General features: G+C 38.4%; 2 protein-coding genes across 4 annotated transcripts; one reads left to right on the forward strand and one right to left on the reverse strand.

The window, feature by feature from the left end:
* septin8b (septin 8b) lies at positions 1 to 7,594 on the forward strand. Of its 2 annotated transcripts, none has more exons than XM_056262426.1 (9): positions 1 to 104; positions 2,103 to 2,217; positions 2,299 to 2,494; positions 2,594 to 2,780; positions 4,190 to 4,351; positions 4,447 to 4,543; positions 5,660 to 5,828; positions 6,025 to 6,157; positions 6,755 to 7,327. In XM_056262426.1, the coding sequence occupies exons 1-9, from the start codon at positions 75 to 77 to the stop codon at positions 6,935 to 6,937; spliced, it is 1,272 nt and encodes a 423-aa protein (XP_056118401.1). In that variant the 5' UTR covers positions 1 to 74; the 3' UTR covers positions 6,938 to 7,327. The 2 variants fall into 2 exon arrangements, with proteins under 2 accessions (XP_056118401.1, XP_056118400.1); XM_056262425.1 differs by lacking the exon at positions 1 to 104 and adding an exon at positions 7,380 to 7,594 and having other exon boundaries at positions 2,070 to 2,217; positions 6,755 to 6,933.
* Positions 7,595 to 10,327: 2,733 nt separating this feature from the next.
* Positions 10,328 to 19,320, reverse strand: zdhhc5b (zinc finger DHHC-type palmitoyltransferase 5b). Of its 2 annotated transcripts, XR_008808146.1 has the most exons (12): positions 18,593 to 19,320; positions 18,389 to 18,510; positions 17,495 to 17,652; positions 17,197 to 17,369; positions 17,000 to 17,102; positions 16,781 to 16,872; positions 16,566 to 16,680; positions 15,695 to 15,803; positions 15,491 to 15,597; positions 13,832 to 14,580; positions 11,993 to 12,765; positions 10,328 to 11,960 (listed from the first exon to the last, which is right to left on the reverse strand). XR_008808146.1 is itself a non-coding variant. In XM_056262424.1 (11 exons), the coding sequence occupies exons 1-11, from the start codon at positions 18,727 to 18,729 to the stop codon at positions 12,654 to 12,656; spliced, it is 1,977 nt and encodes a 658-aa protein (XP_056118399.1). In that variant the 5' UTR covers positions 18,730 to 19,320; the 3' UTR covers positions 10,328 to 12,653. The 2 variants fall into 2 exon arrangements, 1 of the variants encoding a protein (XP_056118399.1); XM_056262424.1 differs by having other exon boundaries at positions 10,328 to 12,765.
* Positions 19,321 to 21,707: the final 2,387 nt, after the last annotated feature.

A 21,707-nucleotide genomic window follows, 5' to 3' on the forward strand; every position in this document is an offset into this window, starting at 1 on the left:
AGAGAGAGAGAGAGAGAGAGAGAGAGAGAGAGCAATAATTGAGAGCATACTGTCAGTGTCAGTAGCCTATCTGCATGGCTGCCACAGATGTAAACATCTATTCTGTAAGTTATTTACATCTTTTATTTACGGCACATATTATTCACAGTTTAACATGCATGTTTACTTTTTGATAAAGTTGCAATGTGTGCATCGAGAGGTATGACGACTGGATTAGTTGGTCAAGAATATTTAACTTTTTGCACATTTCATAATTTCCCTATGTTTATGTGCTAATATGTGCAAGATGTTGTTATATGCAACGTGTTAAGATGTTGGTTGCAATGGAGAAAAGCGTGAGCTTGAATTTTATTCGAGTTGGACTTCATCCTCAAATTTGGTCCTACTCTAAATCACTGTTGTGATTCTTCACAATGCATGTCTGTTATAGGCTACTATTAAAAAAGCATTCATATGCTTGTAGTTTATATTTATAGTTTAACATTAGGGTCTAAATCCATTGTCAAAGTCATTTAAAGCTGATTAGTTCTTGTAAGCAGATCAGCATTGCCGCTTCAGTCAGCATGTATCCCAATGTCCCTTATGAAGTTTGTGATGTTTTTACATTTGTGCTAGAGTATCATCCTACTACTGTTCATTTATGCTTTTAAAATAAATAATATGTTTTTAACCCTGCACTTAAAGGATGTTTCTCAGGGCAATGGCAGTGGAAACCTTCAGTATGCTGAGAAACACAGGCTGCATAAAGAGCCCTTTGTGCCCCAGTGTGTGTGTTAAGAAAACTGGGGCAGTGGAACAGATGAAGGCTGTGTGAAACACTTCCTTGTGTTTGTACAGAGTGAGGATCTCTGAATACCTCAGCATGCTGCTTTTCTCTGTGATCGAGACTCAAACCCTGGTCCATGCATACCAATATGCTTAGTTACAAAATGACATGGGTCTGCGTCTCCGCTTTGATCACTATCTCCATATATTAATAGAAATATTAGGGAGAACAATTCAAAAGCGGGCCAGTATTTGCCTGTGATGGAGCGCTGATAATATTGTGAGATATTATTCAATTTAAAATAACTGTTTTTATTTTAAAACATTTTAAAATGAAATTTATTCCTGTGAGGGCAAAGCTGAATTTTCAGCATCATTACTCCAGTCTCCAGTGTTACATGACCCTTCAGAAATCCTTCTGATATTCTGATTTACTGCTGTAGCAAACAGTTGTGCTGCTTACTATTTTTGTGGAGACCGTGACACATTATTTCAGGATTATTTAGTAAGTGAGTAAGTAAGAAAACTTTATAATTCCCTCCCTGTAAGGGGAAACTCATTCGCCACCATTGCACATTACAGACACCACAAACAAATAAACATTAAAAAACAACAACAATCGCTACAAGAAATTACACAAATTCATTAAACAACCTAACTGCATTCGGAATAAAAGACCTTCTAAATCGCTCTGTAGAACACAGAGGCATTACCAATCTTCCACTAAATGAGCTCCTAAGTCCACTAAAGGTACAATGTAGTGGATGACCTTTGTAACACATAATAATTTTTAATTTTGCCCTTGTTCTCTTTTCCACAGTAATCTCAATTGAATCAATCATTTGATGAGTAGAAAATACAATACAAAAGAACAGTATTTATTTGACAGAAATTGTTTGTAACAAATGTCTTTACGGTCACTATAGTTTTGATCAATTTAATCAATTGCTTAATAAAAGTAATATATAATACAAATATTATATTTTATTATTATAATATATAATAATAAAAGTCTTTCTTACCCCAACTATATGCAAATGTATTATTACATTTACTTGTATCTTACTTGTATTACTTGTAATAAACGTCTATACATTATAGAACATTATATTAGTATTAATTTACAGATTAATTGATTATTAAACCATTATTATTATTGAAGAAAACAATAAACGTTTTGTTAGATGTTATTAGCTTGATTACATTCACTCTAATGTCATTTTGCGTTTTTTTTTTTTTTTTTTTTACAAAGACTTTTGTGCCAATTATTCATCATGTTACTATCAATGTTTTCCTGGTATGTCATGTCAAACTTTCTTGATGTTGTAATTTCTCAGTGTGAGGAGATGAGGACTCTCTCTCTCAGCGGTCATGTCGGTTTTGACAGTCTTCCTGATCAGCTGGTCAGCAAATCAGTGAGCCAAGGATTCAGCTTCAACATCCTCTGCGTAGGTGAGGAAGAAGTGCTTTTAAAACCAGGCAGAGCTGGCATTTAAATATTAAGATTGTTGCAAGATTGCTTCGTTTCTACAGGTGAAACTGGGATAGGCAAATCCACTTTAATGAACACACTTTTTAACACATCGTTCGAAAATGAAGAGGCGAGCCACTTCCAGAACGGCGTGCATTTACGCCCCAGAACGTACAACCTACAGGAAAGCAATGTGGATTTGCAGCTGACCATTGTAGACACTGTGGGATTTGGTGACCAGATTAATAAAGAAGAAAGGTAATGCTTATATGCACTGAAAGGTATATGAATGATATATATAATGAAATGTCAGGAGGATCAAATCAAAATCTTAGACCTTTCATTGTTTCTCTGCAGTTATAAACCTATTGTGGACTACATTGATGCCCAGTTTGAAAACTTCCTTGAAGAAGAGCTTAAAATTAAACGTTCCCTTTATAACTATCATGATTCACGCATCCATATCTGCCTCTACTTTATTGCTCCCACTGGACATTCACTGAAATCTCTGGACTTAGTCACCATGAAGAAACTGGACAGCAAGGTATCGTATTCAGAACGTGTTTGTCATTTATTGCCTTTTAATAATGGGCTATAAATTGTGCATTTATTGTATATATATATAATGTATATATATATATATATATATATATATATATATATACACTCACCTAAAGGATTATAGGAACACCATACTAACACTGTGTTTGACCCCCTTTCGCCTTCAGAACTGCCTTAATTCTACGTGGCATTGATTCAACAAGGTGCTGAAAGCATTCTTTAGAAATGTTGCCCCATATTGATAGGGATAGCATCTTGCAGTTGATGGAGATTTGTGGGATGCACATCCAGGGCACGAAGCTCCCGTTCCACCACATCCCAAAGATGCTCTATTGGGTTAAGATCTGGTGACTGTGGGGGCCATTTTAGTACAGTGAACTCATTGTCATGTTCAAGAAACCAATTTGAAATGATTCGAGCTTTGTGACATGGTGCATTATCCTGCTGGAAGTAGCCATCAGAGGATGGGTACATGTTGGCCATAAAGGGATTATGGACATGGTCAGAAACAATGCTCAGGTAGGCCATGGCATTTAAACGATGCCCAATTGGCACTAAGGGGCCTAAAGTGTGCCAAGAAAACATCCCCCACACCATTACACCACCACCACCAGCCTGCACAGTGGTAACAAGGCATGATGGATCCATGTTCTCATTCTGTTTACGCCAAATTCTGACTCCACCATCTGAATGTCTCAACAGAAATCGAGACTCATCAGACCAGGCAACATTTTTCCAGTCTTCAACTGTCCAATTTTGGTGAGCTCTTGCAAATTGTAGCCTCTTTTTCCTATTTGTAGTGGAATATCAGTGGTACCCGGTGGGGTCTTCTGCTGTTGTAGCCCATCCGCCTCAAGGTTGTGCGTGTTTTGGCTTCACAAATGCTTTGCTGCATACCTCGGTTGTAACGAGTGGTTATTTCAGTCAAAGTTGCTCTTCTATCAGCTTGAATCAGTCGGCCCATTCTCCTCTGACCTCTAGCATCAACAAGGCATTTTCGCCCACAGGACTGCCACATACTGGATGTTTTTCCCTTTAAACACCATTCTTTGTAAACCCTAGAAATGGTTGTGCGTGAAAATCCCAGTAACTGAGCAGATTGTGAAATACTCAGACCGGCCCGTCTGGCACCAACAACCATGCCACGCTCAAAATTGCTTAAATCACCTTTCTTTCCCATTCTGACATTCAGTTTGGAGTTCAGGAGATTGTCTTGACCAGGACCACACCCCTAAATGCATTGAAGCAACTGCCATGTGATTGGTTGATTAGATAATTGCATTAATGAGAAATTGAACAGGTGTTCCTAATAATCCTTTAGGTGAGTGTATATATACATTTTAAAGAGAATTATATTATTCATGTATATCCATATATTTCCTTCCCAACCAGGTCAACATTATTCCCATCATTGCAAAGGCAGACACTATTTCCAAGAGTGAGCTTCAAAAATTTAAGATCAAGATCATGAGTGAACTGGTCAGCAATGGTGTTCAGATCTACCAGTTCCCAACAGATGATGAAGCTGTGACTGAAATAAACTCTTCTATGAATGTAACAGGAACCTGAGAAAATATACATATACAACAGATACAGACTATGTTCCTATAGTGGCACCTTTAATGTTGAGCCAGTGACTTGTGTTGCAGGCGCATCTGCCTTTTGCTGTGATTGGAAGCAGTGAAGAGGTTCAAATTGGGAACAAAATGGTGCGAGCCAGACAGTATCCATGGGGAGTGGTACAGGGTAGGTACTGCTGCTAGCAGATAAAGGTATTATCATTGTCTTACTTTAGGTTAGAAAAAAATTAAAAAATTACATTTTTCTCTCTTTTTTATTTACTGTTAAAAACAGGAAATGTTTTAGTGCAAATGAACAGCAAATGATGCAATTACTTTACTTTGTATATTATGCTTCTTGTCCAGCCACAGGGAATTATGTAGATTTAAAATATATATATATATTAATACATTACTTTTATTCATCAAGGATGCTTTAAATTGATCAAATCTGACAGTAAAGATTAAAGATTTCTATTAATGGCTGACAGTATAACCACAGCTTATCTTAAACATAGTTTGTCAACATTAATGCAAAACAACAAGCAAAGTCTTGATTGCAGAATACATCATGAGAACTACACCAGAGATTATTAAAGTCGGCATGGTAGTTGTGACGTGTATATCAGAGTGAAACGGCTTCTTGTACAAGAAAAAATAAGGCGGGACTTGATTTTGTCTATCAGGAATTGATTGGACCATTGGATGGTTGTGGTTGTGCTATTGGTCGATCTCATGTGAGTGACAGGTTGTCCCGCCCTTACACCGAAAAACACATCAGCTGCATCCGAAATCACATACTCTCTTTTATAGGTACTTCATTTGAATAAGTAATTACTTTGCGACCACTAAAAAAGTATGTTCTGTGTAGTATGAGTGAGTGTAGTATGAATGTAATCTGGACGTACTACATTCGCCATGTTGTCATTATCATGTTACCTACAAGTGTCAGTTACGTCGCTTCTCTGACTGGAAGAATGTCATCGGGTACTTTTTGCCTCCTCTTTTATGAGTACTGTAACTTCAGTCATACTATTCTTGTCACATAGGCCTAACGTTACTGTTTTTCGCTTGCTATAGGCTATAGTAGGCCATTTCAAATGCAGCCATCATCAGAGATGTCACTGCAAGAGGGAGGGGATTTAAAAAAAAAAAGATTACAAGGCAAAATATATTTTAAAAAAAAAGATGTCCACGGATAAATCATTTATAATACTGTAATGTTCCATAAAAAAATAAGGACTGTCAATTTTGATTTCATGGTGACTTTAATGAAATTACGATGTCTGGGCTTTGTCCTCAGTGGAGAACGAGAGTCACTGTGACTTTGTAAAGCTGAGAGAGATGCTAATCCGTGTCAACATGTTGGACCTGAGGGAACAGACCCACGCCAGACACTATGAGCTGTACCGCCGCTGCAAACTGGAGGAGATGGGCTTTAAAGACACGGACCCTGACAGCGAACCCTTCAGGTACTGACACTTCTACAACGAATTGCTAACTTGTACTAGTTAGTCTTAGTCTTGCTGTAAAAAAAATCAGTAAATTGATTTAAGACGCATACTATGATCATGGAAACATTACATACATTACATACACATTCATTGCATCAAGTGCAATGAAATGTCTGTTAATGCTTCTCTTCTTACTATCTGTCCTCACAATCAGTCTACAGGAGACATACGTGGCCAAGAGGAGAGAATTTATCGGCGAGCTACAACTCAAGGAGGAGCAGATGAGACAGATGTTTGTCAACAAAGTGAAGGAGACAGAAGCAGAGCTAAAAGAGAAGGAGAGAGAGGTATAAACCACTGGTTTTAACTGGAAAACATGTTAAATTTTTTTTGCCATAATTTCAGGAGAGTATTATATGTGTACTAGTGTTAGTTTAATATAAATGGTCATGTAAAACTACATTTTAACTGCTTTTGGTGCAGACACTGCCTTAGAGTAGAATAAATAATGAAATAAATCACTTTTTATAAAATAATAAAATAAGCATAAGATTCTAAATACTTCAAATTAAATCATAAAATAAAATCTTTAAATGCTTTTCACCTTTTAAATATAAAAAAAATATTTTTATTAAATAAAATAAAGTCTTTAAATAATAGTAACTTTTTATTAAATCATACAATATCTAAATACATGTCAACATTTATATTTATAGAATAAAACAACCTTTTCATAAACTTAAATAAAAAAATACAAAACTAAAAAAAATATAAATAAAACAAAATTGCGAGCATCTCAGCACTGAACTAGGCGTGTTAATCTATTAAACATTAACAGAATTATTTAAATGATACGCTCATAATAAACAATTTAATTTATTGCAAAAATGAAATAAAATAAAAGCGAGTATCTCATTAAATGAACTTTTGTTTTGTATTCCCAGCTTCATGAAAGATTTGAGATGCTGAAACGCACACATCAGGAGGAGAAGAGGAACCTGGAGGAGAAGCGTAGAGATTTAGAAGAGGAGATGAACACCTTCAACAGGAGGAAAGTGGCTGCAGAAACCCTACAGTCTCTTCAAGGCTCCTCTGGCATGAAAAAAGACAAAGAGAAGAAAACGTAAGCCTTCTCCTCCTCCCTCTGAGACTATCTGTTCCCATCTCTGGTAGTCACCGTCTGTGAATGAGCCTGATCTGTGTCTGCATTCACAAGCCTCTGAGGTCTTTTTGTTTGTCTGTGTTGGCTGGGCTCTGATGCCAGGGCAGAGGATTCTGGGATAGGAGAGCTTCAATGCTGTAATATTGGAGCACACTGGCAGATGGGGTTTTGGCATGTTTAAGGATAGAGAGACAGATGATGACACTAGTTGCCTGGTACTGCCAGCTGCGGGATCAGCATGCATTTACGCCCCATGATTAAGTGTGTTTGCCACTTTTTGCATGCACTCTGAATAAAATGAGTGCTTGATCCCTGAAATATGTGTTAGTGCTCTGTTTTTTGGCTGGTTAAACATGCATTTTTAATCTAGCTGATATTATTAATGTCTATAAATATTTTCTTTTCAGTTGATTGGCGACCCAAGAAAGCATCAGCATCATCACTGCTCAGTAACTATGTGATGATCCACTGATGTGTACCTGATTCTTCTGGAATTTACATTTTTATTAAAGGGATAGTTCACCTAAAATGTCAATTTTGTCATCATTTATCATTCCAAACCTACCCTCTTTTGTGGAACATGAGATATTTTTGTTCATACAATGGAAGTCAATGGTAACCATAACTGTTTGGTTACCAACATTCTTCAAAATATATATATTTTTTGTGAGCCATGCACAGAAGAAGAAAAAAAAAGGCATACAGGTTTGGAACATCAGCAAGGTGAGATAATTTATATTTTTGGGTCAATTAACCTTTTAAAGTAAACATGAAGCTGTTTAACTTTGAATTGGTTTGATTAAAACCAGTTAACTTTGTCATTGTCTTATATTCATACAGAACTGGACTGTTAACATATCATTTAGAGTACTGTACTGTACTGTTTTATTATTAAGCAGCATAATGATGATATTTTTAAATGTTAAATATCTCTACTGATGTTATGGCTTACCTCTTCTACACAAATGCAACTGCATATTTTTGAATTTTGAAATAAAAAAAATACTTTTAGTTTTTGATCTTTATTTTATTACTCGCCTCTCTATAAGAATGGAGATAAATATAGAAAAAATATATTTTATTTTATTTAAATAAAAATAAAGAGAAATCAATGCACAAATAAATAAAATATAAAGTTAAAAATAAAAATAACATTAAAATAAATACAAAAAAGTAATACAATAATTAATTCAGGACTAAACTTGGTATTGTAATTGTATTCATTTTATCAAGTCATATATTCCTTTATTTATTTTCCTATTATCACACTTAATTATTTTTAATTTGTTCAGGTTTGGGACTCCATATACAGGTCCTTCTCAAAAAATTAGCATATTGTGATAAAGTTCATTATTTTCCATAATGTAATGATAAAAATTAAACTTTCATATATTTTAGATTCATTGCACACCAACTGAAACATTTCAGGTCTTTTATTGTTTTAATACTGATGATTTTGGCATACAGCTCATGAAAACCCAAAATTCCTGTCTCAAAAAATTAGTATATTTCATCCGAAAAATATATATATATTTCAAAAAAAAAAAGTCAACCTTCAAATAATTATGTTCAGTTATGCACTCAATAGTCAATACTTGGTCGGGAATCCTTTTGCAGAAATGACTGCTTCAATGCGGCGTGGCATGGAGGCAATCAGCCTGTGGCACTGCTGAGGTGTTATGGAGGCCCAGGATGCTTCGATAGCGGCCTTAAGCTCATCCAGAGTGTTGGGTCTTGCGTCTCTCAACTTTCTCTTCTCAATACCCCACAGATTCTCTATGGGGTTCAGGTCAGGAGAGTTGGCAGGCCAATTGAGCACAGTAAAACCATGGTCAGTAAACCATTTACCAGTGGTTTTGGCACTGTGAGCAGGTGCCAGGTCGTGCTGAAAAATGAAATCTTCATCTCCATAAAGCTTTTCAGCAGATGGAAGCATGAAGTTCTCTAAAATCTCCCGATAGCTAGCTGCATTGACCCTGCCCTTGATAAAACACAGTGGACCAACACCAGCAGCTGACATGGCACCCCAGACCATCACTGACTGTGGGTACTTGACACTGGACTTCAGGCATTTGGGCATTTCCTTCTCCCCAGTCTTCCTCCAGACTCTGGCACCTTGATTTCCGAATGACATGCAAAACTGAGCAACAGTCCAGTGCTGCTTCTCTGTAGCCCAGGTCAGGCGCTTCTGCCGCTGTTTCTGGTTCAAAAGTGGCTTGACCTGGGGAGTGCGGCACCTGTAGCCCTGGCTCTGGATGTTTCTACTCCAGACTCAGTCCACTGCTTCCGCAGGTCCCCCAAGGTCTGGAATCGGTCCTTCTCCACAATCTTCCTCAGGGTCCGGTCACCTCTTCTCGTTGTGCAGCGTTTTTTGCCACACTTTTTCCTTCCCACAGACTTCCCACTGAGGTGCCTTGATACAGCACTCTGGGAACAGCCTATTTGTTCAGAAATGTCTTTCTGTCTTACCCTCTTGCTTGAGGGTGTCAATGATGGCCTTCTGGACAGCAGTCAGGTCGGCAGTCTTACCCATGATTGCGGTTTTGAGTAATGAAACAGGCTGGGAGTTTTTAAAAGCCTCAGGAATCTTTTGCAGGTGTTTAGAGTTAATTAGTTGATTCAGATGATTAGGTTAATAGCTCCTTTAGAGACCCTTTTCATGATATGCTAATTTTTTGAGACAGGAATTTTGGGTTTTCATGAGCTGTATGCCAAAATCATCAGTATTAAAACAATAAAAGACCTGAAATATTTCAGTTGGTGTGCAATGAATCTAAAATATATAAAAGTTTAATTTTTATCATTACATTATGGAAAATAATGAACTTGATCACAATATGCTAATTTTTTGAGAAGGACCTGTACAAGAACCACTCAATAATAAATATAAAGAAAATGTTTTATTTTATGCACGACCAATTCAATTAAGAGTAAACTACAAGGCTTTTCTTCGAGAGAATTTGAAAAAAATATTAGTTTTGATTGGTGCCTGCTGCTGCCACAAAGTTTGGAGTCCTTCCTTTAATTTCCTTTAGTCAATTTTTTTTTAGCTTATTTAGTCTTCCGTCTGCATATTCTCTGACCTTAGAAAGGTATTGAACTAGAAGATTTGTGTCAGCCTTAGTGGCTTTTGCTAAAGGATTACCACGTGTACTTAACCAAATCCCAAAAGCACTTAAACCACCAGTTACTTGCTGAATTCTCCGGAGCAAGAGATGCATTTCCAGATGGTGTTTGTTATTAGTGAAGCAGGTGTCTGAACTGATTCTTTACACCTCAATCACCTACTGATATGCATTATACATCATGACAAAATGGTATAAAAACATTGCAATGTAAAATGAGGAAACTTAGCTTATGTTCACTCTTGAATCATTTATTGTTCTGTTGAAAATGTGTTGCTCATATGACTCAGAGTCAGCGGCATTAAAGGAATACAGAAGGGTTAAAAAGAGTCTGCATTCTTCCCCAAAACTCAACACAACAATCTAACCGTCATCTCAGATCCAGTATACAGACTGAAATACCCTTGATAACAGTTAAAAAGGCATCATAAGGCCATGGTGGAAATGACAAAAGATTAAAAAAACCTTGCATGTGTCTCTGCATAAGCGGCTTTTATATCTTACACTGACCGGCCGCTGGTCCTCAGACCTCAAAAGCCAGACAAAAGACGTGAATGACCTCTGATCTGAACCAAAAGGATAGCTGGAATGTGCTCTTGTACAACAGTCAGGTAAGTTAAACTAAAATTTCACACTCATTCTCTCACATAGACGAATACAATCAAACTTATACATCTATGAGGAAATAACTGGACTCTGGTTGTTTATTTTAACCAATGTCCAGTTTAAAAAAAACCCAACTAAAAACATAAAAGAATGAAATTTCAAAATCAATGTCCCCATCCATATGATGGTGCATCCAGCATGTACTTGCACTGGCCTCCTCTGGCTGAATAAATAAACTCTCTTGTGATTGGCTGACCATGTGTCAAGAGAGTATCTCCCTTGATTGGTGGACACGCTGACACAAAGTTACGATTTGCATACAATATCTTCAGTACTTAATCTAAATGACCTTTCGATTAAAATGTTGTGCTCTAGTAACTTGTGTCTTTACAGATACATTCGCTCCTACTTGCCGAGTGTGCTATCTGTCATCTAGGAGTCTCTTTGGCTGAGAATTTCATCTGGCTGATGCAGCCATATAAATCTGACAAACACCTTCCCACCTGAAACAAACAATCATACATCATATATGCCTGCATTTTAATATTATCTTCTTTTTCAAACGTAATACTTATAATATACATCTGTACCTGTATAAAATAACAAACAAAGAAAAGAACTAAGAAATAAATTAAAGGAATAGTTCACCCAAAAATTACAATTCTGTGATAAGCACACATGCACATTTCAAATGTCAACACCAATAAATGCAATTCTTGCATTTTGTGCTCGAAGTTTGAATATGCATATGCGAAAATTCAATTTGAGAGTTGTGACTGATGGCAGAATTTGCAGTTAATAATGACTTTTGTGAGGAACAGATTTATTCCTAGGGATGCACCGATATAAAAACTTTGGGCAATACCGATAATTCTTTATATTTGAGAGCCGATAACCGATATATTGGCCGATAAATCTAAATCCAAATTTTTATATAATTTTTGAGAGCCTGATTACAAAAACAAAAGTCTCACCATTAAAATACATGTCCCAAGCACACAATTATAATGTTCTCATTATAATTGTATGTAGCCTATATGACAGGCAGTTTGTTGCACTTAACTGTATTTTCCTTTTTTGAAGTGATTCCAATCATATTTCAAGCAATTCAAAACCATCTTGGCGAACTGAAGTGTCTCAGCTGAAGGGGGAAAAAATCCATTATTTATAGGCTTTAATATATCTGCCAAATTTTATTATCGGGCCGATAACGATGACATTAACAATGAACGTATATATATGATATATCGTGCATCCCTACTTATCACTTTAGAACTCGTATGGACCACCTTTATGGTGCTCTTTTTGTATTTGCTGACACTGGACACATTTGTCTGGAAAAGAGCATTTGTTAAAATATCTTTTTATGTGTTCCACAGAAAATAGAAAGTCAAACTGGCTTGAAACAACATGAGGTTGTTAAAGGATGACAGAGTTTTAATTTTTAGGTGAACTATCCCTTCAAGGGTTTGAAACTGTGGAATATGCACGATTGAACAGTGATTCATGTCCTAAATGTTTCAAATGCTTATTGGCTGACTGCTGAGAGGTTTGTGGTTTCTGTTGACGTCATTCTGGGCGAGACAGCAGTGTGTCTCACATGGTCCCGCCTACTAAGGCTGAATGTCCAGTGTTCATGTGTACAAATCGATAGGTAATACATTGAAGTACCAAATGATTCTTTAAATAACTATGAAAGTCTGTGTTATTTGTGTACCATATTGATATTCAAAAAAACAAACGCTGTAAGACCCGTCTTCACTGGTCCACGTTCTCAGTGTATGTCCTCCACAGTGACTGATGAAGTTTGACTGGGAAACACTTACGATTTGTGTTTGTAGTCCTTTATATGCTTTTTTGCATGTGTGGTTGAGCAGCTTTACACATATCTGATCGAGGCTCAGGGGGCAAAAACCGCAGACTGAATCCTGATTCTTTCTTGTCAGTAGTTCATACTGAAATCTCATAGGTTGTTCCTCCAACACCAGTCACTTTCTTCACCCCTCCTGCAGGTTTGTGTGAGTGGGCGTGATGATTGGCCACGTTTTGTTTAAAAGTCGAGCTGAATGGTTGGTGGGAGGGGGAAAAAAAGAGAGAAATGTAAAAAAAATTAGATAGGATGCATGTGGAAAAGGTAATAATTAAGCCAAAAACACCTTAGATGCACTGAAAGTGTTGTAGGAATATATGTATTAAATGCAACAGAGACAAAGCAAGCAAGACACATTCACAAACAAGGTTTCAAGTCAATATTAAATCACAAGCCAATTTTTACCATAATAGCTTAATGGTGACGTTGAAGTCACGTGACCATGGTGTAGTTCATTTACAGTCTACGTTTAGCCTTTTACTTCTGGCGATTGTATTATTTAGGCTTAAAAATTCATAAAAGTTGTGCTCATTTGTGAAGATTATCATGATGAACAAAATGTGTATGAATCAGAAACCTTTGTTGTACACAGCTTATTTCTGCAATAATCCAAAAGCCAATGAAAAATTCCTATTGTGTTTTTGGCAAGGGAACCAGGGTGACACTAACTTCCGTGCTGCCTACAAAAATACATCATCCCTGCAGAACTCTATATTATATAATATTCAGAAATTGCTGCATTAAAAATGTAATGCTGCGTTTGGGCATTTTAGAAAAGCTATTTGAACTACAACAGCAGTCTAATCCGCCTTGGTAATGTCAGGCAAAAAGGAAGTTGGTTCAGAGGTAGAAATGTTAAATATTACGGTTTTCCAATATGTTGACTTTTAAGACATAAAAATGAGCAAAATAAGACGAACCTTAGCACAGAGACATAGTCATCCTTATGGCCACAAGGCAGGAGGAGGGAGGGCAGAGGAGAGCAGACGAACGTAAAGAAAGAGAACAGAGAAGGAAAAAGGACAGAGAAAGATGGAGGGTGCGTACAGAAATTCGAGGGACAGTAGAGTGGCCATGGGTTGCAGGAAGAAAGAGACAGTGTTACTGAACAAAGAGAAGAAGAGAGACCAAACCAAATGAATACAATCACGAACACTGGACCTCAATGTTCTACTTGACCATCACACACACAGGCGTGCAGGTTTTTTTGAGGGGCGGGGAAAGAGAGAGACGGCTAAAATCTGCAGGCATTACTCACTTCGGCATCGGAGTCCCGCCCCCTGATGTCGAGGGGCGGTGCTGTAATTCGGCGCCACCTCCGTAGGACAGTGATTTGCCCAGAGGTGTATGGCCAGGGGCAGGGCCAGGAGGAGGGGAGCCCAATGAGCGAGCGCGAGGAGAAAGGGGTGGAGCTCGAGAAGGGGGTGAGCTTGTTGGGCGCAGGAAAGCTCTGTTGGGGGAGGGTCTTAGGGGGGCAGGGCAGGCCTGGAGAGAGCCCTCCCTCTGCTGAGCAGACAGGAAAGGGGACGTGTACCCCAAAATAGGCGGGGGCCCCGGTACTGTGCTAAGAGAGTTCGGAGGGTGCGGTCTGGGTGGGGACAGCTCATGAGCAGCAGACTCAAACTCTGGACTTTCGGAGGGCGTCAGCAGGCTTTCGTATGACAAGCTGCCGTTGCGCGTCTGATTGGCTAAACTCTTGTAGCTAGTGGAGGTCGTACCCTCAGAGATGAGGGGCCCAAGGGCATTGTGGGCCGTTTGGGCAGAGCGAAGGCTTGAGGAGCAAGAGGCTGCTGCTGATTGGAGGAGGGTGTCTGTAAAAGAAGGGTAAGATCGCCCGCCAAACGCAGAGGCCCCACCCAGCCCCCCAGAGCCTGCTCTACCCCCCTCCCCTCCCCCACGGCACCCTGCACCCCCTCGGCTTGACAAACTGGGGTCAGAGAGGTAGCTGGGCTGCCCAGTGGTGACGGGGATAGAGGGAGACTCGGTCATACTGTTCCCTCGACTCATCTGAGAGGAAATAGAAAGACAGAAAGTGTACACCAAACGTTCCTGACAGCTGAAGCATCACCGAAGAGATGAAGGATTACACACAACTGAAAGTTTGAGCAAACCACACTGTATAAAAGGGACGTACGGAGCCCCTAAAGGGACATTGGAGATTGTAGAAAAAAATCTATTTAAATGCTTTTACATTTGCTTGAAAAAACTTTTGCATTCTTGTGCAAAGTTTTACGTTCGACCACATTGAAAAGCATAGAAAAACTATATTTCAGAGCTTTTGAGAACAGACCGTTAATCTCAAAATAAATCAATTTACTTAATTAAACAGACTGGGGCAAAATACTGTCACTGCAAGTTTAAAATACTCAAAATAGCACATTATAAAATGCAAAAGTTTTGCCAGCGAATGCAAAGTGTCTCAGCAAAATGCAAAGGTTTTTGTGAGCGAACGCAGAAGTGCTGAAAAGGTTTTTCTTCCCATCACCATGTCCCCTTGGGGGCTCCGTAGGATCGTATGGAGGCACAAGAATTATGTTTAAAACATCAAGGAGAATTTGACACTAGATTCATGCCATTTTTTACAGAATGGATGAAGGAAAGGAGTCAAGTTATGCTTAAGAATGAGGAAAACGGCAACAGGAAAGAGTCCAGCTTGAATAAAACGCAACAACTGCAGAGTCAAAATGACAAAACACAAGAGCAAGGTGCAAAACACACCATAACAACAGACGACTCACATCTAAACTTACTCGCTCACTGACTGCCAGTGATTTCAGATAATCAAGAAAAATAATAAAAGAAAGGATTATCAAAAAAGGGGGAAAATGCAATCCAAAGTGCATCATGGTTGTCTTAAACTAAAAAAATATTTGACAGTTTCTGTACCTGAACTTATGTGTACTCCACTTAGACTTACCTTGCTGGAATGTGTGGAGGCCGTGTGGTTTTTTCCTGGGCTGCTGTAGGCCGGCCTATATTTATACAATGAAGGTGTTTGTGGAGTCTCATTCAGCAAGCTGCACTCTGATTGAAAGAAAAGATTGTTATAAAAATATCTTATTTTTTCCTTTTATCTTTACTTGACCTCATGATCTGACATCTATGATGCATGTGCACTAACCTTCATTTTGTGTGTGAGGCAGCCCAGGGTATCTGTGCTCTGGTTTGGGTGGTGGAGGTGGATCAGCATCAGTGGACTGACTCTCCATTATCTCCAGACTACTTTTAGACTGAAGTACACACACACACAGAGCAACTCTTATCAAAAATAGCCTGTTAGTCTAAAGGGTTTTTATGAACCTACTCTAAACAGAGATCTTTAGCATTGTACGTCAATTACTTTTAAAAGCAAGTTGATCATTTCAGCTGTAGTGATAGCTGAAACGAAAACACCAGAGCATGACAAATACTAAATAGTGTCAAGTTTGGAGGTAAGAATGGAAAAGGGTGACTGATATTGATTTTTTAATATATTATTTTTGTGTTTAAATGTTAGAAGAGCAGAACCAATATTTAATATTTTTGTATTCATGATTTTTTTTTTTGCACAGCAGTATCCAAATAATTACTAGGCTACAACAATTACATATCAAATTCATTGTGAATATTTTAATTATTATAATGCATTAAATAAGCAATTTAACGACCACTTATTGGCGGTCCAACAATAATAAAAACAACTAATTTAATATAAAAGTTCAAATATGGCTCAAAAACACTGCTCAAATTATTATCAATCAATGTCTAATTATGTTTCGCTTTATGTTTTGAACCTACAACCTTTCTGTTACCAGCACAAATCTCTAAGTTGATCTATTATAGTTTATCTATTATATTATATTTATTACATTATCTTTATGTATTTACTGAATCAATTTACACTGCGCAAAAACAAAAAACTACCATTACAGACCTACTCCATTTGGAAAGCACTGCAGCTGCAAACCATGAATGTTAGCATGATGAAAAAAGGTATGATAAGATGTTTGTACCTGCTGGATGCCATTATCCAGGACTTTAGCAGCTAGCTGGGCTTCAGATAGAGGTGGCCGCAAAAATGGTGGCTGGACCTGAACAGAACGAGGCTTTCGTAAGCGACCAAGATACCTGCCCCAAAAAAAAAACATTTACATACAATTAGAACTTCATTTTCAACAAAATCTGCAAAACACATTTTTATTTTTGTAAGGAAACACGATTTTTTAACCTGGGAGCCTGCGAACTACACAGCACGTATGCAATGTTTTTCAAACATCCGTTTGTGAAGGGGTTAACGCCACCTCTGAACTTCCCGGTCACCTGAGGGTGAAGAGAGGAATATTGAAAACTCGCCCATGGAAATCAGGCAGAAAAATAACATCATTCTGTTCGACTAAACACATACAATGTGGACAAAAGACACACCCGAACACACACACAGACACACCTGTTCATTGGTCGTTCTCCCTCTGGCTACAAGAACAACATGGAACCCAGTGAGTCCCGCAACCGGGACAAAAAACAGACCAGCTACACACATCACTGCCATACTGAGTAGCGTGTTAAGGATACCAACAGAACAGAACAGGTTTATGTGTATTTATGTGCACATGCATATGTGAGTGCATTATGTGTAAAGGATACGTGACTCCAGCGTGGACCTGGTCCAGTTGTTTAGTGTGATGGAGGATGTATAGCAGACTGAAGCCAAACACATCCATAATGTGAATAGTGAGCGAGAACAGGAACAGAAAGAAATAACGATAGTTCCGCCTCCCAATGCAGTTATTCACCCATGGGCAGTGATGGTCAAACTCCTAAACACAGACACACATGCATACACACATTTAGACAATAAAAAAGAAAAAGAAAAAAAAGTCAAGACCATAACCGAAACACTGAAGACTTTGTTTAGTGTGAAACTACACGAATATGTGGGTACCTCCACACAGTTGTCACACACGGAGCAGTGTGAACAGCGCGGTGGTCTGTAAAAGCGGCACGTGGAGCACCACTTCATCCGCACCTGAATGCCCCTCACCTCCACCGTCTTATAAAGTGGAGCCCGGAAATCATCCTCTTTATCCTCATCTTCCTCAGCTGTAAGACATGTGCGCACACTTCACAGGTCAAACACAATAAATACTGTCCAGGTCATATTTTCCCATTTTGCTTATGACACATGATATTATATATATATATATATATATATCAGCCACCATATTGGTATCGGCCTATATATGTTCATTTTTAATGTTATAATTATCAGCCCGATAAGACATTTTGGCCGATATATTAAAGCCGATTATTTCCTTCAGCTGAGACACTTTAGATGTGTGCGCACTGTTCGCCATGATGGTTTTGAATTGCTTGAAATATGATTGGAATGGCTACATAAAATTATCATGAGAAAATTATAATTGTGTGCTTGGGACATGGCCTTTAATGGTGAGACTTTTGTTTTCGTAATCAGGCTCTCAAAAATTCAATAAAAATTTGGATTTAGATTTATCGGCCAATATATCGGTTATCGGCTTTCAATTATAAATAATTATCGGTTATCGGTGTCGATATTTTCATATCGGTGCATGCCTAGTTAAAAGCTTGGGGTAATAAGAATTTGTTAAATGTTTTTGAAAGAAGTCTTACCAAGACTGCATTTATTTAATTAAAAATACAGTAACAACAGTAATATTGTTAAATATTTAGCCCCAACCCCTTTAATCGTGAAAGTGAAAGTGCCCTTTTGGTCTTATTGAGGTGCCCCTTATATCCAGATCCACCCACCTTCACACAACTTAATGTAAATTACATACAAATAAACTGAAGTGCGTACCTCTAGGAAAGATGCCAGGGTCCATGAATGTGGCCATACAGAAATTGGCCAGTGTGAAGAGGAAGACCACAGCATTATAGAGCGGAATGGTGGAGGAGATCCGCTCTGACAGCCACGGACACCTGCACAGAGATTTCTCTCATTACACGTACAGTAATACTGAGACACTGAGTTTCTGTATTAATGCATTTAGGTTCTACTTACGTGAAACAGAGAAACAGTGTAGTGGCCCCCACAAGGAAGGCGGTTGCTGCGGACACAGGCACATAACGACTGGGGCGGAATGGGCGGGATGGGGAGGGGTCTCCAAGAGCCCCGCCCACACTGAGACCCACAGGCATTTGGAGGAGTAAAAAAAAAAAACTGGGGAACAGGGGAAGCTGTCAGAGAGAGAAGAAAGCCTGTCTCTCACCTGAGTGAAGATGGTGTGTAGCTATGGCCATAATAACTTTAGTGAAACTGATATAAACAGAATTATGTTCTCACAAACCAAGGTGCATTCCTTTCCTAAATCAAATGTTAACGTAAAATAGTGCTGATGCTTTTTTGTATACGTCTGTGCTGACACATAAAAAATAGACTCAATTCATATACACATAATTTGCGATACTACGACTACTGTAATACAAAAATAGCTCTAGTTTAATCAAAAATAAGTTCATATGGCTTGAATGTAACAAGATTTGGTCATTAAAAGGAAAATCAAGTGACAGCAAAGCTCTTTTAGTGCAAATCTCTGGTAAGCCTCATGTTACACCAAAAAGAGCTCAAAGGAAGCAGCAATTTGAGTTCAGCCATTCATACAGTATATCGCTCAGAGACCAATCTCATATTTCTTAAAGCATCACAGCATATGAGCGCATGCGAGTATGATGTCAGACTACAGAAAGGAAAAAAGTTTTGGTGGGAGGTATACAATGAAACAAAAAGTATAAGGAAAAAAAATATATACTACAAGAAAGAAAAAAAAGACTTTCTTTCTACAATCTCAATGGGAGTCTGGATTCCCCCTGGAGCAGTCCGTCTAAGAAAAGATTGTAATTACTGGGAAAACAGAGCTCTTGATGTCTTGTGCCCTAAATGAGAGCTCATTCTCCACTTTTCTGGGGTGATCTATTCTCACACTTCGATAAGAGACAAACTGGCCGAAAAGCGAGCAGAAACACACAGTTTCCCAGGTCGCAATCACACGAATCTTGCAAGTTTAGATATCCACATGATAACGTGGCAGAGTTGTTTTTCAGAGGTTCATATGAAAAAAAGCAACGCCCGCAGCTGAGTGCGTGTCCACCACAGCAATTGCACGCAATCCGTATATGTCCAGGGTTGAAAACTCCAAGTCTTGGTGACGTGAGTGTGCAAAACCATTTTACCACTGCATAGTGTCCCATGAGGCCTTTCTTTCCTCACATGGATGACACTGATGAGTCTAGAATGCTGCCCTGCTCCTTTCTGATTCCTTAACAGGCCTGAGCGGTATCTATAAGAAGAGGAGATAATAAAACACGTAAGATGTGAACTCATAACCAGATCTTACAGATTCTTGACAGTCTCCATACCGGTTCCATTTCATTTACAAGCAGCCCGTATCTCCATTTAATTTATAAGCAGCTTGTATCAAACGAATGATCACATGAACAAAGCGAAACATAAAGCAATGAATTGTGAAACCTACATGTGTACACACATCGTGTTGAAACCTGATCATGCTTTTGCTGCTCTGTGTCACAACTTCTGACTCACCAGGAAAGGGTGTGCCTCTTTTTTCCTGTATTCTCCACCAGGTTTTTTGTATACAATTCCCCCCAAACCCATCCCCCTTTTACAATCCCCTTTTTCCTTGGCTTTGCTGTCCCACTGACCACGCAGTGACCTTGAGCCTTGCAAACACAAGCCTTATTACACGACTCATAATCTTCTTTTCTTGCAGCTACTTCTGCTTGTCTTCATTCACAGTAACACCTGAAAACTGATTCAGTTCAGAATCATATGGGAATTATATCTTGATTTGATTAATTAATAAACATGTTAGATCATATCTGACCATCAACTTTTAATCAATAATGAACTGGATGATGGATGTCAGATTATATCTGACCAGACCACATAATCAATAATTAACTGGAAAATTATATTAGGATGTCACTGACCTACAACGGTCAGTTTAACAATTAAATAGTATTGTAGAACACAGTGACTACAATGGTTTTTCACCGGCTAGCTGTAATGTTTACAAGACAGGTCCAGTTTACTATAGACGCACTTTGAGGAAGAGAAAATCTACATTTAAAATAGTTTTGAGCTGTCCATCTACCTATACATTTCTTGGCTTTATATTGCACACGTTTGAATAGAACTATAAAGCATAAAAACGCTGTCTAGGTAGGCAACTCATTAGCGGACGCAGTCATTCACTACAGCAAAAACACAAACCAAACTGGTGAATTGAGTCCCAATATTACTTGAATATCAAAACAAACAATTTCAAACATAAAAGCAAAATTCAGAGTAAAACCCCCTACGGTTTTGTCCCGTGTTCGTAAGCTTATCACCCCAGCTAAGAATATAGTCTTTCACCAAAATACTACCTTACACAGTAAAACAAGACTTCAAAACACAGAACGAATGCATATTGATTAAGTAGTAGCACAAATAACTTATAAACCACAGTAAAATACGATCATTTAACTTTTCACATCGTGTTTTGCCTTCTGTTTAACTAGGCCGCAAAGTCAAGCCTGGGACTCCATTTGTTACAGTCTCGACTGAAGGAAACTGAAACGCGGTGCTATTGAACCGATTTCAAAACAGAGCAAAAGCAAATAGCAACTTGAGCCTAAACGCTTTTAAATAAATAACACATCTATTATGAATGACATCCACTGGTATGTACTCACTCTGTGTCGTATATCCCCACTTTAAGTACTTTAAATGGATGGCGTTTATTCACACATCCTGTGATTTGTAGATTCGGTTTCTCTTCGGCATCCTGGCCCGGGTTAGTGGTAATATCTGATGGTAGAGGAGCTTCAGCTCTCTCTATCCGCTCTCTCCCTTAATCTCCGTGTCTTTCTACGGCCGGGGAAACGGCTTTTGATCTGTGTATACGCCCGGGGCTGAAAACTCCCCAAGTCGTTTATCCGATGCAGAGTCTGATAAGCCAAAAAGAAAACCCTTAACAAGGCATCATCATCATCATCTTCGTCCCCAGCATCATTTCGGGACAACGGCATAGGACATCCAGACTGAGATCTGGAAGAGATTCGTGTCTACACACTATGTAGCATGTCAAAATAATAATTGCTCAATTTGTTTGCTC

This window comes from Rhinichthys klamathensis, unplaced genomic scaffold, assembly GCF_029890125.1.
Source record: "Rhinichthys klamathensis goyatoka isolate OS25496 unplaced genomic scaffold, OSU_Roscu_1.1 h1tg000192l_1, whole genome shotgun sequence".
In the NCBI taxonomy this organism is placed as follows: domain Eukaryota; kingdom Metazoa; phylum Chordata; class Actinopteri; order Cypriniformes; family Leuciscidae; genus Rhinichthys; species Rhinichthys klamathensis.

Excerpts from the sequence above, each read along its gene's own strand:
- septin8b (XM_056262425.1), top strand. The coding sequence starts at position 2,070 with ATGTCAAACTTTCTTGATGTTGTAATTTCTCAGTGTGAGGAGATGAGG. Across the intron at positions 5,829-6,024 it reads CCTGACAGCGAACCCTTCAG|TCTACAGGAGACATACGTGG; the intron begins GTACTGACACTT and ends CCTCACAATCAG. Across the intron at positions 6,158-6,754 it reads TAAAAGAGAAGGAGAGAGAG|CTTCATGAAAGATTTGAGAT; the intron begins GTATAAACCACT and ends TTGTATTCCCAG.
- zdhhc5b (XM_056262424.1), bottom strand. The coding sequence starts at position 18,729 with ATGCCTGTGGGTCTCAGTGTGGGCGGGGCTCTTGGAGACCCCTCCCCA. Across the intron at positions 18,511-18,592 it reads ACACTGTTTCTCTGTTTCAC|GTGTCCGTGGCTGTCAGAGC; the intron begins GTAAGTAGAACC and ends ATCTCTGTGCAG. Across the intron at positions 16,873-16,999 it reads GGAGAACGACCAATGAACAG|GTGACCGGGAAGTTCAGAGG; the intron begins GTGTGTCTGTGT and ends CTTCACCCTCAG.